The sequence below is a fragment of the Scyliorhinus torazame genome, chromosome 14, assembly GCF_047496885.1.
Source record: "Scyliorhinus torazame isolate Kashiwa2021f chromosome 14, sScyTor2.1, whole genome shotgun sequence".
Lineage (NCBI taxonomy): Eukaryota > Metazoa > Chordata > Chondrichthyes > Carcharhiniformes > Scyliorhinidae > Scyliorhinus > Scyliorhinus torazame.
In genome coordinates, this window is record NC_092720.1 from 107,695,997 (window position 1) to 107,715,127 (window position 19,131).

The window sequence follows — 19,131 nt, forward strand, 5'->3', positions numbered from 1 at the left end:
CCCTGCCTGATGACAGAAAGCACAGGGTGTTGCATGATATGTGAACCAATGAGCAGCACGGTAGAACAGTGATTAGCACAGTTGCTTCACAGCTCCAGGGTCCCAGGTTCGATTCCCGGCTTGGGTCACTGTCTGTGCAGAGTCTGCACGTTCTCCCCGTGTATGGATGGGTTTTCTCTGGGTGCTCCAGTTTCCTCCCACAGTCCAAAGATGTGCAGGTTAGGTGGATTGACCACTCTAAATTGCCCTTATTGTCAAAAAGTTAGGTAGGTTTACTGGGTTACGACGATAGGGTGGCGGTGTGGGCTTAAGTAGGGTGCTTTTTCCGAGAGCCGGTGCAGACTCGATGGGCTGAATGGCCTCCTTCTGCATTGTAAATTCTATGATTCTATGATCTCCAGGTGTAAACACATCTCTCCTTATGCACATTTCAAGAATGCAGACAAGATTTGGAGAACACCTCTGCCTCTATTTTCACAGCCAAGGATAGACATGATGGATGGATTTCTCCCGTTTTAAGACTAACTTCCGTGGCAGGCGGATCTGGCGGCAGCTTTCTTGTCGGCTGGAATAGTGCGATCCCTCGGCTTGGAACCTCATTAATTATGCAAATGCACATTCCCCTCTGAGTCACCTGGCAGGCTGGCAGCTAATTCATCCACCTGCTGTCAGCTGGAGGGATCAGAGGTCCTGGCATCATATTTAAATACCAGTCCAGCACATTCATATCACTCTCTCCAGCCCACCTGACTTCACCTGACCGTGCAGGATGTCAGCAACCCAGAGGCTAAATTGAAGTTTACAAACAGCCTTGTGAAGAAGTCTGTTTCTTGATTCAACCAGCCTCCCTCCAAGCCCATCATCTGCGAGGTGCCCATGCCCCACTTGGACCTCTACCCATCGCATCGGGAGTCTTCACCCATCCCCTTCCAGTGAATGATGTGGTATCCCTTTGACCCCCTTGCTTGTGAGCTTTTCATGCAGCTGTATTTGGTTTCAGCTTCCCCCGCCACCTCGGTCTTCTCTCAGCCTTCGAATGATCGTCATCCTCATCCAACTCCTTGCCCCTCTGCCTGCCATTGTGAACCCACCCTTCCTCTTTGCACAGCCCTCCTTCCACATTGCCTCCGCCTTGTCTTTGTCAAGCCACTTCCCACAACCACCCCAATCCCACCACCTCACCCTCTGGCCTCACCTCGCACTTTCCCCCCCACCCCAGTCGAATTTTGGACCTTTGTCGCAATGGCTGTGTGAGCTCTGCAGTACAGTGGTGTACAGATAGATACTGCTATGTGGCACCTCGGGCAGGGAGACCCTGATACTGCCCAAACCCATGTGCTGTATTGATCCCACTTGGTGACACAGGAGGGTCCATGGGTCCAGCAGCTCGGTGCTGTCCATGAAGACCAGTTTGGCCTGAGAGGGCAGGAACCGGTCCATTTGCAGAGTGGTGTGCAGCGCTTCAGGAGCAGGGTAACACTATGATGGAAAGTTGTTACGCTCACCTCAAGGTTCTCTGGCAAACTGAGGACTGCCTCATTAGCAATTAGATATGATGCCGATGTAATTTCCTGCTGTTGTAACACAGGATTGGGAGGCCCTAATAGAATACCAACGGCCAGCTATTTTAATGAGCATTCATGAGATGAAAATGAATGCAAATAGCGTTTGCACCACCTGCCAGCAAGTATTAAGAGAATTGCAATTTGATTTTAGGCCAGTGTGTTTCCGACATTTTGCCTTTTTCCAGATTCTCTGTGCCAGCCCACCACCAAACCAATCGTGTGTGAGTTGAGAGAATTCCGCCTGCCCTGCAAAGCTAGTGAATGAGGTTCCTTCCACAAGCACAGTTAACATTAAGGTTGAGGCATTATTCACATCAAGAATGAAAAGGAACCACCAGTGTGAGGAATACCATGGGTGGGGTGCTTTGTGGTGGTGCAGGATTCCCCATGGAGTCGGGTGTGTGGGGGAGGTCCTATATAGGACTCGATCTGGCTGTTTAAATGTCACACTGAAAGTGGAAGTGGTTTTATTTCTTCTAATTCTTTCAGAGTACCCATTATTCTGATAATGGTAGAACCATCCGAAGTTAGCAATTGAAATCGCTTTGTTGAAATGCTTCGCAGTGCAATTGTCCAGAAGTTGGCGCTTCTGGACAATTGTCACTTAAACCCTGAGCTGGGAACCTCCGAGCAGTATCCGGCAGATCATCTCGGAGTAGTCCCCAAATCTGACACTGGGGAGCCAGGAAGTTACGGGCTGTTGATTTCACCTTTCAGATGACTCCTGGATTGAGATTCCATTGAACTTCAAGAAACAGGATTTCTCAGGAAGCAATTTACTGCCAAAATATAGAGAAAAGTCCTGAACTCCCTCCTCAGTCTTTAGAAATTTCCTCTTCTTTTTAGACTAATGCTATTGCTGAATACCACTCATGACAAGAAGATTTGTGGCTCATTTTAATCACATGGCAGTTAGGAAGGCTTCACAATTGGTGGTCTAGGATTTATGAAGTAATGACATAGACTAAAATATTTCATAAGGTGGTTTTTATTAACCCATCACATTCAATCAGTTATTAAATGCTTTTGTTGAATATCTTCTAGAAAAAATGTCAACTGATACAAAATCTGGCAGACATTTTTTTACCTCAAGTTAGCTCCCCATTAAACCAATAGCACTACTTCACATGCACTGGTAAGGATACTTCACTAATGAAGAATTCACTTAAAGCTGCACCTATAAGCTACTAATTTATTTTTCCATGTTTACCGTAAGGTGCACTAGAGGCAAAATAGGGCATATTTACAGTTGGAGATTCAAAGTGCCTAAGCAAAATGAATTGCTACCCTAATATCAGTCCATTATTTTTCAATGCGTCTTCAATGACCTGACGGAATTTTGCGGCTGTCCCCGCTGGTGGGATCTTCCAGCCCCGGGACCAGCGGATCCCGACGCAGTTTCCTGGCGGCGAGCGGGGGGGGGGGGGGGTGTCGGACGGAGGAGGTGCATACAACAGGAAACCCCGTTGACAGTGGCGGGACCAGCCAGCCAATGGTGGGCCACTACCGCCGTCACGACACACACCGTGGGTGGCACGATAAACCCATCCAGGCTCACGATGTCAAATGGTTTAAAATCACGACCCAGGTTGCACATCGCACAGATTTGATACTAACACAACGCAAACGAACGTCTTTCACTGAGATTAGGTTACAGTTTGAAAATACAACAGACTATAACAGATCACATAGCCTGGTGGTTTACTTCTATCTCATATTTTTAGATTTACAAATGATAGATTACCAATTAAAATTCAATGGAATAAAAACTCTTAAGGCTATGAATTCGGTTAAATTTCAAAACCTCTGCTGTTTGAATCTCCAGGACATATTTAGAACACAGATTATAGACAACATGGAAGCAATTCTTTCCTAGGTTTTGGTTTATTCTTTCAGGCCAATTTCTTGTGCTGGTGCCTGTGGGGGCAGAGGCTGTAACGGTGGTTTGTAAAAGGCGTCACAAAAATCATGTATAAAACTGATAGTAGTCAAATGCTTGCTGGTTAATTGGCAGAAGTAATCAGTGCAAGTGGGACAGTGGCAAAAGTGTCTTCCGATTGGCTCCTGGGAAAGTTGTGCAAAATGGGTAATGGTAAGATCTTTTCCAACTGAATCAAATTTCCCACACATTGATCAGAAAAATGTACCAAACTTTCTCATGTCGCAGTGCTTAGAATAAGAGAACTCACTAGCACAGGATGCACTTAAGTGGAAGCTAGGTAAACGTAAGGAGAAGGAAATAGAAGGCTCTGCTCTTAGGTTTAAGAAAGAGGGCTGATGAGAGAGGCTCATGGACGACATAAAAATAGGACTTCCCAGCTACATCGGTCAGAATGCAACAATCTCCCTTTCTTGGTGCAACTATATATTTCCCAATATTTTTAATGTGGAACATTGGACGGTCTGTTTCTGTGCTGTACATCCTACATAATTCACATTTCAAATTTGAGATTAACTATATACAAGGCTTTCCACACATAATTCAGATAGTTTACTACCATGATGGGATCACTTTCACACACATTTATTGGTATAATCAGAATTATACGTCCTTAAGTTATGTTGCTTCAGATTCTTTCGGCATAATTCTAATTTAAAAAAAAAAATTCAATCCTGGGATGCGGGCGCCGTTGGCTGGGCCAGCAATTATTGCTCATTTAAGAGTTAACCACATTGCTGCGGATGTGGAGTCACACATAGGCCAGGCCTATGAAATAATGTTCAGTTCAACAGGCAATATTCTGACTGCAGGCATGAATCTGTATAGAGCAATGGACTGGTGCGACTATTCTTGTGGTTCAAATGATTGTAGAAACATGGGGGCTAAATTCTTCGCCACCAGTAGCGGATTTCGCTGAAAGGTGGAGAATTGTGTATTTTCTGGGGGGCTTCTTGACAAGGGTCTCTTTTCTGGGGGGCTTAACAGAGGTCTATTTTCTGGGCGGCTTCATGACCAGGGCCTTTTCTGGAGGCTTATGACAGGGGTCTCTTTGCTGAAGAGTCTGTGTGGAGGGGGTCTGTGGGGGTCTATTATTTTGGGGCCACTGTGTGTGTGGGGGGAGGCGGGGGGGGGGGGTAGTACAGGTCGGGTCACCCCCATACTTGTGGGGAGGGTGAACCCAGTAAATATCTGGGGGTGGGGAGGCTGCAGAGTGATGCGGGTGGGGAGGGGTCTGAATTACAATGTGGGGAGGGGAACGGCCAGCTGCTGGGCCTCACTAACGGGCCACCTGCTAGTAATGGCGGCCCGAAAGCAAGGTTCCCTAGAGAATACCTTGTAATCCTCGCCATGCATAAATATGCACGCAAAGGATTGGGAATTGCCTCCTGATTTGTGCTCATGTGCAATTCAGCTCCGGCAAGTGAACATAGTCTCCCAAATGGAAAATGTGACCCATGCAGGAGCTGGTTTAGCAAAGAAGGCTAAACAGCTAGCTTGTAATGCGGAACAATGCCAGCAGCGCGGCTTCAATTCCCGTACCAGACACCCCGAACAGGTGCCGGAATGTGGCAACTAGGGGCTTTTTGCAGTAAATACATTGAAGCCTACTTGTGACAATAAGCTATTATTATTATTTTGCACTTTTACTTTTTTTTAAATTTAGAGTAGCCAATTATTTTGTTTTTCCAATTAAGGGGTAATTTAGCCTGGCCAATCCACCTAACCAGCACATCTTTAGGTTGTGGGGGTGAAACGCATGCAGACATGGGGAGAATGTGCAAACTCCACACGGACAGTGACCTCAGCGCCGCAGTCCCAGTGCTAACCACTGCGCTGCATGCTGCCCTTATTATGCACTTTTACATGCGTGACATGGTCAGGAGCTATGGACGGTGATGGTTGAGGCATCACATGGCTGACCAGGACCAGAATCCGCCCCCCCCCCCCCCCCCTCCCCGAGGCAGGTTCTGGGGCAGTGGGTGTGAAACTTAATGGAGATGATTGCCTCTGGGATTCCGCCTCCCTTGAACAAATGGTAGGCAGGCCCTGCATGGGACCCTTTTAGTTGAGAAATATTTGGTTGCTCGTTGAAAATGCCCCCCCAAGGAGCCATTAAAGGATTCCTACATCCATTTTCTGACACTACGATCTAGGGAAGATCATGTAAAGGCTTTGCTTACTACCTACAAACTGCTTGCAGACCCAAACCATTTCCTCAGCAAGTAACTCCTGGCAATACAATTTATTTAATCCGCCAGAGTATCATATTTTTCTTAAACTACAGTTCAAGAGTTTAGAATCCAGTTCGGAGGCTGCTAATTCAATTGTGGTAAAGCATGAATTGTAAACTTTTATCTTTTAAACATTTTTGAACTTTTAGGATGGTAATTTTCAATTTATCCAGCCGAGTGATAACCAGGTGAAGTGGATTGCTCGCTCATTATAAAGCTTGCTCAATTTTCATTAATGGGCAGAAAACTGGGTAGGTCCTATAACAAGCGAGCAATGCACTTTGCCAGGTTAACACATGCCTGATATGTTCAAATTATCCTTTAATGTGTCTAGATCCAAAAATGACTTGCTGCATATTCAAGGTGACAAGCAGCAATTCAAACTGATGCTTACGTGATCACAAAACACACTGATAGCTCATGTCTCAGGACACTCAAATGTTCTGAATCCGGGTAACGTCACTTTGCCTTTTAAATAGATCTCCTCATCTGGACCCTGGTTTATACGTTTCACCAGATTTTTTTCAAACATCAATGGGTGATAAGCGCCCATTGTACAGGCCTGGTCTTGGAACCTTTCATAATAATGGCAGAGATCTGTTTTTCTCTTTGAGGGCAGAAACTCATAAACATCCGTTTGGTCACAAAAGGTCATCATCAATAGGATACCTGTGAATGAAAAAAATACATTATCTGATGGTGAATGTGCAAGTAGGAGAGGTAGAAACCAACAGGTGAGCATGTTTCTCGAAGAAGAACCACACAATAATATATACTGGGTGTGACGAGTGTAAACATGGAGAGGTATGCTCAACACAACTCTATATCCTTTCTGAAATCTTTTGTGGATGTTGGTTTTAAATCCGATTTATTACTTATAAGCAGGGTGTCTTATGTAAAGGGTGTCCTGAAGCGAGCTCCTGACTACCATAACCCATGAAAGGAACTTCTGCTCAATTGATCAGATTTGTCAGTGGGCACTGATACTATGTGGCCGTAATTTGTCTTCGCTGCCTTGGGCAGTAATCAAGTTGAGCAGGCCAGATCCCTTTGTAGAGGCCACCCAATTTTCATTCCATTGTTTTTGTGTCATCCAAAGCCACAGTTAAAAACACCCAATAATATGCTTGCAAGAGAACATGTGCAACGGGTTATTACACTGCCAAATGCATGTCCTGACGGCCATAACTGATGAGAGGGTGCTTTCTCTGTAGCGATCAGACCCGTTAGGAAGTATGGAATGCATAATACTTCCTGCTTTCAGCTGCAAATGACAGAGAGCTATTCTTAGCTCAGTATTGCTTTTCTAATCCTCACAGTACGCAAAGGAAATTGAGACATGCAGAAAGTTACTTTATTTAAATATTCACTGAGGCACACAAGCAGTTATGTAAAAAATCGGCAAAAGATTTCAGGCGTTGAAATTGAAAAGCAAATTGTGGGCAAGAGGTAATGTTCCACATTGACGATCTTGCCTGAGTTCAACTACAGTTGCATCAATGGCTGTAAGATTTATTGATATTCATAATATAAAATGTTCAAATTACAACATAGAATCATAGAATCCCTGTAGTGCATAATGAGGCTATTTGGCCCATCGAGTCTGTACCGGCCCTCCGAAAGAGCACCCTACCCAGATCCAATCTCCCGCCCGATCCCCATAACCCCACCTGCACATCCCTGGACACTAAGGCGCAATTTAGCATTTCCAATCCACCTAACCTGCACATCTTTGGAATGTGGGAGGAAACCGGAGCACCCAGAGGCAAGCCACACAGACACGGGGAAGACATGCAAACACCACACAGAAAGTCACGCAAGGCTGGAATCGGACACGGGTCCCTCGCGCTGCGAGGCAGTGGTGCTAACCACTGTGCCGCCCTGGTAAACATAAAACTTCACTGCCAGGAGTAACTTATTTCAATTTTGTAAAACTGCTGAATCGCTGATGGAATCATTCATGAGGCACCTGGAGCGATGTATTACACTGGCAAAATAAATGCAAATCCACTTTAAATTCACTTAACTTTTCTCGGTACTTTGGTAGATGGAGGAAATCAGTCCTCTGACCACCCAAATAAGTGTGTAGGTTATTGAAATCAAAACTCAATGAACTATCATCTGATTGGCAGTAAACCTAACCTTTGAAGGCAGTCCGAATCAGAGATTGAACTCAAGAGATGGAACTCCCAACTCCGGCATGGATGGTGAGATGCTCGAAACATATATGGGGTTTCTTCACCACATTTTAAAATGAGGAGGTCTAGTTACAATCAAAGGTCTAAGCGTATTGATGAACTTGAGAAGTTTTGTAGGCCACAAACAAATTGAGTTGGTAAAAAGGAAACTCGGTTCATTGCAAAGCAATTATATTTACAACATACATCACATCCCAGCCAGGTCTTATCTGTCGGTTTCATATCTGGTCAACTTTATAAAGAGCTCAATCATGAATGTCCTGGGCTCTCCACCTCCTTAGCGGGAGAGCTCGTACTCGGGGAGACTCAAGGGGAGACTGACTGCTCCAATCCTGTAGGTCTTGTGCAGGTTATAACATACAGCTCACACATGAGGCCATAGTGCAAGGATTGAGATATGACAATACTAATAGATCCGGAATAAACTGCTCTTGCACTAAAAGCTTTGCTAGTTCTGCAAAGCAATACGACTATCATTAAAATAAATTATTCATGCTCTGTTATATTCAATGGTAGGTTAATGTGACATCAAAAGAAATACAAAATGTTATTATTTTGTCAGTTTTAAAAAATTGACTTTATGCTGAATGAAAAAAGATGGCTGCTACAAGTGATATGACTACAGGGTTGACGCTTTGTTCTCAAAGTTACCAACAGGAGTTACAAGGACAAATAAATTCCTCAGCCTGTGGAATCTCACACCTCATTGTACAGACCCCTTATAATCAAGGAAAACAGAATGAGTGTAGATGAACTGGCTCCTCCATCCTGAGTTATCACAAATGAGAAAGATCAAAACTTATAACGGAAGAGACATTAATAACCACCTAAGGGGGTCTCTCTCCTAAGGGGGAAACAATGGGATCTGGCCAGAAGAACAGAAACTGATTGTTAAGCTGCAATTAACCCATTAATGATCCATGTCACATGACCCTAACCTTTGGCCTTTTGGACAATTTTAACAATACATCTTTGGCCTCACAGGCAGTTCGCTGTTTAATATCCAATCAGTGAAAACCAAGAAGCAAAACCCCAGGCTGAACAACAGCCTGCTCCTCAAAGCTTGTCTCTGCTGGAAGATTTCCTACCAATGCCTGCACAATTGACCCAGGCTCTGTGTACCTACTTCATCTTATGGCATCAGCACTAACTGTTAAGCGAACTCGCCAACTCCAGCCTACAGCCAGCTGAACTCCAGCTCATCCGTGAAATATTTCCTCATTGAGTTCTGATTCTTAAAATCAAGTGAATTAATTTTCATTTCTGTGGTTCCTGTACTGTTGCTATCTACAGTTGTAAAAGGTACTTTCCATCCCCCTGTGCCCTTTTACTGTTTGTGTGTGTTTGGTGGAGTGAGAAGTTGTGAATGCTCCTTTCCCTGGGTTCTGAATATGAAATGAACTAAACTTCTGAGTGAGTCACAACACACGTTTGCTGCAAGTAATTAGTAAATTGGATCACAAAACCTGTTTGGGAACACACGCCACACATACTTGAAAAATAATTCAAAACACCCTCTGTTTACAGATGAGAGGACAGAAGTCCAATTTATCGGTCTCGCTCCTGTCCGTGACATCAGATTATATAATTAATAATCTTATAGACATGCTAAGGAAATGAAATCAATAAATAGATAATTGTTTCCTTCTTCAAATATGTACATATATACGCATCTGATGTTGAGCACAAATCTTTTGTACAGGTGAGTAGGATGCAGCTGCAGTGATGCTGCCAGCACTGGCAGGATATTCATGTTGAATATAAATGAAAGGAAGGAATGACTGGGTGAATGGAGAGTGCTGAATCTCTGCAGTTAATCATTCCATTAGCCTGCTTGCCCAAATTAAAATAGGAATAATTTGCTTATCAACTGCAACAGTCCATTAAACCCATTAGCTAGTAAATCGATGATTGAGATTGCTGCTTGTTCAAAATTAGTCGTTGAAACGTTGATTTGCAGATAATGCTGTTTCGCTGTAATTGTATTCACAGGGGACATGAGAGAGCTCTGTGCATATCTACTCACACACATCCATTCTCAACACAGTGCATCGATTTGGTCATCATTCACTTCAGTAAGGCTTTTGACAAGGTCCCGTATGAGAGACTGATCGTGCATGGGATCCATGGAAATTTGTAAAATGGGATTCAAAATTGTTTTTGTGGCAGGAGGCAGAGGGTGTTGGTCGGAGGTTGTTTTTGTGTCCAGTGGTGTACCGCTGGGATCGGTGCTGGTCCCTTGCCGTTTGTCGTGCACATTGATGGGAATGTGGGGTATGATCAGAAAGTTTGCAGTTGACACAAAAATTGGTAGTGTGGTAAATAGTGAGGAGGAAAGCCTTCGGTTGCAGGGTGATATCGATGGGCTGGTCAGATGGGCAGAACAGTGGGAAATGGAATTTAACTCTGAAAGTGTGACGTAATGCATTTTGGGAGAAGTAATAAGGCAAGGGAAAGCATAATGAACAGTAGGGAGCTAGAAAGTACAGAGGACCAGAGGGACCTTGGGGTGCATGTCCATAGGTCCCTGAAGGCAGCAAGACAGGTAGATAAGGTGGTTAAAAAGGCAGATAGGATACTTGTCTTTATTAGCCGAGGCATAGAATATAAGAGCTGTATAAAATGCTCGTTAGTTCACAGCTAGACTAATGTGTGCAGTTCTGGTCGCCACACTATAGGAATGATGTGATTGCATTTGAACTGCAGAGGTTCATCAGGATATTGACCGGACTGGAGCATTTCACATCCCGGGACTATACGAAAGCAATTTCCGCATTGCCTTTCGTTCATCTTTGGATAAGAACAATGGCTCCGATACACCCATGGTGGTCAATGCTCACCATTGCAGTGGACCCTGTTTGCCAGCATCTTGGCCTTCCTGAGGTCCTGCTGTCTCTTGCTGCTCAGGCTCTTGCTCCTCCTGGCCTCGTGCCAACCTGCAATAGGCCTCGCTCCCCTTGTCTGAATGAGAGCCAAGGCAAGGTTGCCTGCAGCCTACATCACCAACACCTCAATGGATGTGTGAACAGGTTTCCCTCCATCTCAAAGCCAACATGCAAATGCTAAACCCTTTACCTGGCCTGGGTCTAGAAATACCCCTAGCTTTCCAGGCAAAGCACATCCTGGAGACCAGAGATAGGTGTTCCTCCCATCCATACATGAATGCACATGGAGACATTGCTGTTTGATCAGGGTGATGAGAGTCGTGTCCCTGGGCACTTTCTCCACCCTGCCCCATAAGCCTGCCTTCTTGATCCATCCTTTACTCCAACATTCCACCCTAACCGCTCACCCATTCTGCTTTTGGCTGCCTCCCTTCTCCAGACGTAGCACAGCTTTGCTAACAGCTCTTGAGTAAAGTTACACAAGGTCCCCATGAAGGAGAATGCAATATCTACGGACCTCAGAGTCATGAAAGCAGTGTTCCAGGTGCTTGCCACTTACAAACAGTCGTAAAACTGAGCATTCTATATTCTCGCTGGTGGGGAGTCTACTTTGGAAGATGAACTTAATTCCAAGCCAAGTGGTCTTTTAATGAGCATGGAGCATGCATGAGCTCCGAATGCATTGTTCATGGGGAAGCTCGATAGACTTTTTACCCACCTTGAAAGTCAGGAGAACAGAATTTCAACAGTTTATCCTACTGTTGGAAACAGCTCTATTTCCTCCCGCCAAATTTAGTGCCCTTGACCACGATGGTTCCTGCTGCTCATTCTATGAGGGTGAGTACAAGTGATCCCTGAATACGGTTATCACGTGGTCACTCAGCAGCTGCCAACAGTAGAGTTTAATAATCAATCAGAACAACATATTCTACAGGAGAAAAGGGTGTTGATTGGTTGGCAAGCCAACCTTGATTGACAAAATGTTGCCATGGAGAAAGCAACAGGGAACTACAGGCTCCCCAAGCTTCTGGGTAATTCAAAAAGACGCAAGACCTGAACATATTCCTTTTGTTTGCAGAGAACGTGTCCCTGATCTGAATGTATGTCACTTCTAGCAAATGTAAATGAGCCGCTTACTCAACTGATTATCTTAAATTGGTTGTTAGTGTATCTACGAGTGCACTCAGGATTATTCAGCAAGTGCTGTCCATTAGCAGAACCACATCTAACAGTAGATGTTTTGCTTTGGGCTTTGGAAGCGCATGTTGAGTACAGCTATATACTCTGCTTGTTACGAACAGCCAAAGGATTATGTTGTTTAATTCAATTAGCCAATGACTGGGGTGTTTGACCTACATACTGGCATTGGACGAGCACTGAAATTCATGCATGATGTTGCCCAATTGTGTGGTAGGCAGAATGTCTTTTTGGACCAAGGCAGAATCCTGCTAGTGGAAAATACCACTCGGTCGCTACTTCATAGTAGCACCATACAATAGCTTGCTTAACATGCCTCTCAAATGTTTGAGATAATTTGCCTTTCCAGGATATCATACCCACAACCTGCATGAAAAGGGTTCAGATACATTTCTATCCCGTATAGTCACTCTTTCACTTTGATGACAAGCTTTAGCCATTAGGAACACGTATTAGGAAATCACAAACATACTCTGAATCATTTTCTGTCCTTTGAAAATTAGTGAATGTAAATCAAAATGAGCTGTCCTCAGCTTTCCTGAGGGCAGCATGGTAGCAGGGTGGCACGGTAGCACAATGGTTAGCACTGTTGCTTCACAGTGCCAGGGTCCCAGGTTCGATTCCCGGCTTGGGTCACTGTCTGTGCGGAGTCTGCATGTTCTCCCCGTGTCTACGTGGGTTTCCTCCGGGTGCTCCGGTTTCCTCCCACAAGTCCCAAAAGACGTGCTTGTTAGGTGAATTGGACATTCTGAATTCTCCCTCAGTGTACCCCAACAGGCGCCGAGTGTCGTGGCTAGGGAAATTTCACAGTAACTTCATTGCAGTGTTAATGTAAGGCTACTTGTGACCCTAATAAAGATTATTATTATGAATGTGCTGAGTGGATCAGGTTCCTTATTGTAGGGACTCTGCATTATTAGTCCTAGGATATTTTATTCAATCCCCAGCCTCCATTTTAAGCTTGGTAAAGACCTGGAGAAATTTACCTACTTGTTCTCTCAACTGGATCGTAATGCGTTATTTGGGTAGGATTAACTTTCAATATATGAGGAACAACAAGAAGAGTGGACAGCAAGCACTGATTGCAACTTGGTTAAAAAATCTGTGATGTTCACTCTCTGTTGAAAACTTGTATGCTTTTGGTCCAAAGTCTTTTTTTTTACCTATAGTTCAATACTTCCACCTGCTGGTCAGAAATTCAAAAAGAATTTTAAGATAAGCTCATTTGCACTTAACTAAGATGTTTTTTATGAACCAATGTTTTTTGTAAGAGACCATAATCCAGGAATCAGGCATGGGCCAGCGATGGGGCTGTAACCTTTTTTTTCATTATTCATTCTGATGGTGTGGGCACTGCCTATCCCTATTTCCCCTCAGAAGGTGATTGTGGGCCATCTTTTATTTGATACAGTGTAGCAGCCAACCAACAGCTTCTGGGGCTGTTAAGTGCCAATCATGTTGGTGTGGGAGTCCCATAGAAGCCAGAACAACAACACCAATTGTGTATATATAATACATCTTTAATACAATAGAACACCACAAGGCATTTCACAGGAGCATTTAAAAGCCAAGTTTTAGACCGAGCCACATAAAATATATTAGTGCATGTAGCCAAAGGCTCTGTCATTGTGGTAGGTTTTGGGAAGTGTCTTAAAGAAAGAAAAGGAGGTCGGGAGTTTAGGAAGGCAATTTCAAAGCTTAGGGTTGAGGTAGCTGAAGATGAGGCCGCTAATGGTGGAGTGGTTCAAATTGGGGATGCTCAACGGACTAGGTTAATGGGGAACAGATCATTTCAGAGGGTTATCGGGCTCGAGGAGGGTACAGTGATAGGGAGCAACAAGGCCATGGAGTAATTTGAAACCAAGGATGAGAATTTTTCATTTGAGGCAATGCTTAACTGGGATCCAGTGTAGGTCAGTGATGGGTGAACGGGATGTGGTGTGAGTTGAGACATGGGCAGGCATGGCTTAGATGAGCTCAGATTAATAGAAGGCGAAATGTGAGAGACTGCCAAGGAATGCTTGGAATAGTCAGTTCTGCAGGTAACAAAGCTATTAATGAAGATTTCAGCAGCAGGCGAGATGAGGTGGGATGAGTTTGAGAAAGATAGATTTTCTTACCTAAGGACATTAGTGAACTAGTTGTGTTTTTGTGAGGAAGTGGCATATTCATGGCGGCTTTTATGAATAGCAATATTACAATGCACTAACTTTGCCGAGAACACTAGTGTCCTGAATCTCAGGCTAGTGTTCAATGCTAGGAAGGTACGTTGACAGCAGAACTTCGTAAATTTGGCAATTTACTTTTAGCAATCATTTGAGCAATCTTTTCCATCATACCTACTTCGAGATCAAAGGGTGATGTCTCCTTGGACATTACCAATGAGGCTGAGAAGAGCACTATTGTGGATTCGCATTTTTTTTCATGTGAAATTTGTTTGGTGATATTCCATTCAAAAGAAAAAAGTGGCATTTTGATCTTTTAAATGTGCTCGTTCATATCTGTGGCTTTACCCAGCAGTTCTTGAGGTCGAAATGCTTCAAGCCAATTTGGTCAAACATGCCGATACGTGATGTGCAGATCACTTGCACTGATCATTTTGTTTGCCTGGAGCTGTATGGTCCTGGAGGTTAAATTTTACTGTGATTTTTTTTTATTTTGTCCCATTTACTGGAAATGTTCAATCCTTTTTCCTCGCCTCAAATTTCAACTCGAGGATTATCCTGCAGAAATCTATTCCATTCTTTGTTGCTGCATTGTTTTGATTTTTCCAATTCCATTTGATCAGGTCATTAACCTTTGGTTCTTTCTCATATCCCTTTTCAGCCATGTTTCTCTCATCCATCAATGGGACTGTGAATGATTTCAGATTATAACAGTGCAGAAGGAGGCCATTCAGCCCATCGTGTCTGCACCGACCCTCTGAAAGAGCACCATACCTATGTCCACCCACCGCTCTATCCCCACTGGAGTCACTGGAGTGACTCACGCTGCTCCAGCTGCCGAAACCGGCGGCAGCACGGCCGGCGCGGGTCCACGCATGCGCTCCATGGCCGGGGCGAGTTCGTGCATGCCCGTGGGTTGCCTTCTCCGCGCCGGCCCTGACGCAACATGGCGGAGACCTACAGGGGCCCAGAGCGGAGGAATATAGGCCCCCACCGGGATAAGCCCGCCTGCCGATCGGTAGGCCCCGATCACGGGCCAGGCCACCGTGGAGGACCCCCCCTCCCGCACCGGGGTCGGACCCCCCTCCCTCCCACCAGGCCGACCCTCCCGCAACATGAACGGCGAGGTCCCGCCGGGTAGGACATACGAGAACGGCGCAGGCAGGACTCGGCCTAACTCGGCCCATCGTGCACTCGGGGGTTGCTCCGGCACCGCGCCGACGCCAATGGTGGCGATTCTCCAGCGTTGGAGCAGCGTTACATGATTCGCGCCCCCCCCCCCCCCCCTCGCCGATTCTCCGCCAGCTGAAAAGAAAAGGTTATATTACTTCACAAAGAATAACATGGCACAGAACAAGAAAACGATCTATAACCAAGAGCAATTACAAAACAGAGTTGAGGAGAAGCTACTTCTCCCAAAGGGTTGTGAATCTGTGGAATTCGCGCACTTCAGAGTGTGGTGGATGCTGGGACAGTGAGTAAATTTAAGGAGGAATTAGGCAAATTTTAAATTGGTAATGGGTGGAAGGGTTATGGAGAACGGGCATTACGGTGGAAATAAGCCCAGAATGAGGGGCTGGCTTAGCACAGGGCTAAATAGCTGGCTTTTAAAGCAGACCAAGGCAGGCCAGCAGCGCGGGTTCAATTCCCGTGCCAGCCTCCCCGAACAGGTGTCGGAATGTGGCAACCAGGGGCTTGAGGTACCCTCAATAATGACGCTTAGAGATTAAACTGTAAAGAAGGCTTTATTAGACTAATAACTATACTACAGCTAGAGACGAGTGCTGACTGTTACACAGACCATGAGGCAGGCCTTTATGTATGGCTCCCAGATGGGCGGAGCCAGAGGCGGAGTCCCCAGGGTTCCAAGCCCGGTCTTAAAGGGGACATCACCTTACATGATGATAAGGCAGTAACCGTTCATCACAGGGCTTTTCACAGTAACTTCATTTGAAGCCTACTTGTGACAATAAGCGATTTTCATTTCATTTTTTCATTTTCAGAATTAGATCAGCCACGATGGAATGGCAGAGCAGAATCAATGGGCCAAATAGCCCAATTCTGCTCCTATACCTTATGAACTTATGGACTTATTACTGAAGCACACAAAGTCAGCCCCGTTGCTGGAGACTGGTCACTCACCCATCAAACCAGAGGAGGGAGGGTTGCGTTGGATTTCTTCAGCTGTGTTCTCCTGCAAGATGTCCCAAAGTTGCCACTGCATCTTGGGGTTTATTATGTAGAAGGGCTGGTTTGGATTACTTTTACGATACCTTTTGTAATGATCAAAGAAATTATAGTCTGGATGCTTGAACCACTGGAAGAAAATAGAAATAATGAATACCATAATGTAGGGTAGCACTGTTTCCCTCTCCTTCACTGACCAAACTATTGTTGTAATTTTCAAAAAATGACTTGTGCCATTCTGAAGTACATTCACTGAAATTCCACCATCGCTGAGTATTCTGTTAAATTAGAGCAGATGAATCCATTATGTAATTGACAAAAGTAAGCAACTACTTAACTTTCACCTACAAAGAAACGTGAGTGACACTTTAAAAGCAATCGAACAACACCACAATTGTTCTTTTTAAAAAATATATGTTTATTCAAATTTTCCAACAACATTTTTAACAACCCCCCCCCCCCCCCCATAACAAAAAGAAAGAAACACAAACACAAGTCAAAAATTATACAAAACTTATACATTGGGTTTCCCCATACACAGTAACCCCCCCCCATATGGCATTCAAAGGTACCCGTAGGGAAGCCCCCCCCACCCACCGAATTCCCCCCCCCCCACCCTTGCGTTGCTGCTGCTGCTGACCTCCTCCTAACGCTCCGCGAGATAGTCTAGGAACGATTGCCACCGCCTGAAGAACCCCTGCACAGACCCTCGTAAGGCAAACTTTATCCTCTCCAGCTTGATGAACCCTGCCATGTCATTTATCCAGGCTTCCACACTGGGGGTCTTTGCATCCTTCCATAATAGCAAGTTCCTCCGCCGGGCTACCAGGGACGCAAAGGCCAGGATACCGGCCTCTTTCGCCTCCTGCACTCCGGCTCGTCCGTTACCCCAAATAGTGCCAACCTCCAACTCAGCTTGACCTGGACTTTCACCACCTTGGACATAGTCCTCGCGAAACCCCTCCAAACCCCATCCAGTGCCAGGCACAACCAGAACATGTGGACGTGATTCGCCGGGCTTCCCGAGCACCTCCCACATCTGTCCTCCACCCCAAAGAACCTACTCAACCTCGCCCCTGTCATATGAGCTCTGTGAGTAACCTTGAATTGTATTAGGCTGAGCCTGGCGCAAGAGGAGGAAGAAGTAACCCTACTCAGGGGATCAGCCCACAGACCCTCATCTATCTCCTCCCCAAGCTCCTCCTCCCACTTGCCCTTTAACTCCTCTACCGAGGCCGCCTCCTCTTCTTTCAGCTCCTGGTAGATCGCCGAAACCCTGCCTTCTCCAACCCATACACCCGAAATCACCCTGTCCTGAGTCCCCTGTGCCGGGAGCAGCGGGAATTCCCTCACCTGCCGCCACACAAACGCACTCACTTGCATATACCTGAAAGCATTTCCCGGGGGTAACCCAAACTTCTCCAGTGACCCTAGGCTCGCAAACGTCCCATCTATAAACAGGTCCCCCATTCTCCTAATCCCTGCCCGATGCCAGCTCCGAAATCCCCCATCCATCCTTCCCGGGACAAACCGATGGTTCTCCCGAATCGGGACCAAACCAAGGCTCCCACCTCGCCCCTGTGTCGTCTCCACTGCCCCCAGATCTTCAACGTCGCCGCCACCACTGGACTCGTGGTGAACCTTGTCGGCGAGAGCGGCAGCGGTGCCGTCGCCAACGCCCTCAGGCTCGTGTCCACACAGGACGCCATCTCCAACCTCTTCCACGCCGCCCCCTCTCCCTCCATTACCCACTTACGGATCATCGCCACATTGGCTGCCCAATAGTAGCCGCACAAATTCGGCAGAGCCAGCCCTCCCCTGTCCCTACTGCTCTCCAGAAACACCCTCTTTACCCTCGGGGTCTTATTTGCCCACACGAAACCCATAATGCTCCTACCTACCCGTTTGAAAAAGGCCTTGGGAATCATAATGGGAAGGCACTGGAACACAAAGAGAAACCTTGGGAGGACCATCATTTTAACCGACTGCACCCTGCCCGCTAGTGAGAGTGGCAGCACATCACATCTTTTGAAATCCTCCTCCATCTGCTCCACCAACCGCGTCAAATTGAGCTTGTGCAGGGCCCCCCCAACTCCCAGCCGCCTGGATCCCTAAGTACCGAAATCTCCTTTCTGCCCTTTTCAATGGCAGGTCGTCTATCCCCCTTCCCTGATCCCCTGGATGCACCACAAAGAGCTCACTTTTCCCGACATTGAGCTTATACACCTAGAAGTCCCCAAACTCCCTTAGGGTCCGCATGACCTCCGCCATCCCCTCCACTGGATCTGCCACATACAGCAACAAGTCGTCCGCATACAACGACACCCGATGTTCCTCTCCCTCTCGGACCAGTCCCCTCCATTTCCTGGACTCCCTTAGTGCCATGGCCACAGGCTCAATTGCCAATGCAAACAAGGGGGACAGGGGGCACCCCTGCCTCGTTCCTCGGTACAGCAGAAGGTACTCCGACCTCCGCTGATTCGTAGCCACACTCGCCACCGGGGCTCTATATAGCAACCTGACCCAGCTGATGAACCCCTCCCCGAACCCAAACCTCCGCAGCACTTCCCAAAGATACTCCCACTCCACCCGGTTGAAGGACTTCTCCGCGTCCATAGCTGCCACTACCTCCGCCACTACCTCCGCTTCTCCCTCCACCGAGGGCATCATAATCACATTGAGGAGCCTCCGCACATTAGTGTTTAGCTGCCTGCCCTTTACAAATCCCGTCTGGTCCTCATGAATCACCCCCGGGACACAG

General features: G+C 46.1%; 1 protein-coding gene across 8 annotated transcripts in view; it reads right to left on the reverse strand.

Annotated features, from left to right (window-relative positions):
* Positions 1-2,537: 2,537 nt before the first annotated feature.
* The window catches only part of st6gal1 (ST6 beta-galactosamide alpha-2,6-sialyltranferase 1), a 186,534-nt gene continuing 169,940 nt past the window's right edge, over positions 2,538-19,131 (reverse strand). For 7 of the 8 annotated variants that reach the window (XM_072474626.1, XM_072474621.1, XM_072474623.1 and 4 more), the window contains 2 exons: positions 16,326-16,500; positions 2,538-6,407 (listed from right to left, as the gene is read on the reverse strand). In XM_072474626.1, the coding sequence (XP_072330727.1) occupies positions 6,157-6,407; positions 16,326-16,500 (426 nt within the window). In that variant the 3' untranslated portion in view covers positions 2,538-6,156. Of the gene's footprint in view, positions 6,408-16,325; positions 16,501-19,131 lie in introns of those variants that run through there. The other variant, XR_011934513.1, reaches the window with a different exon arrangement.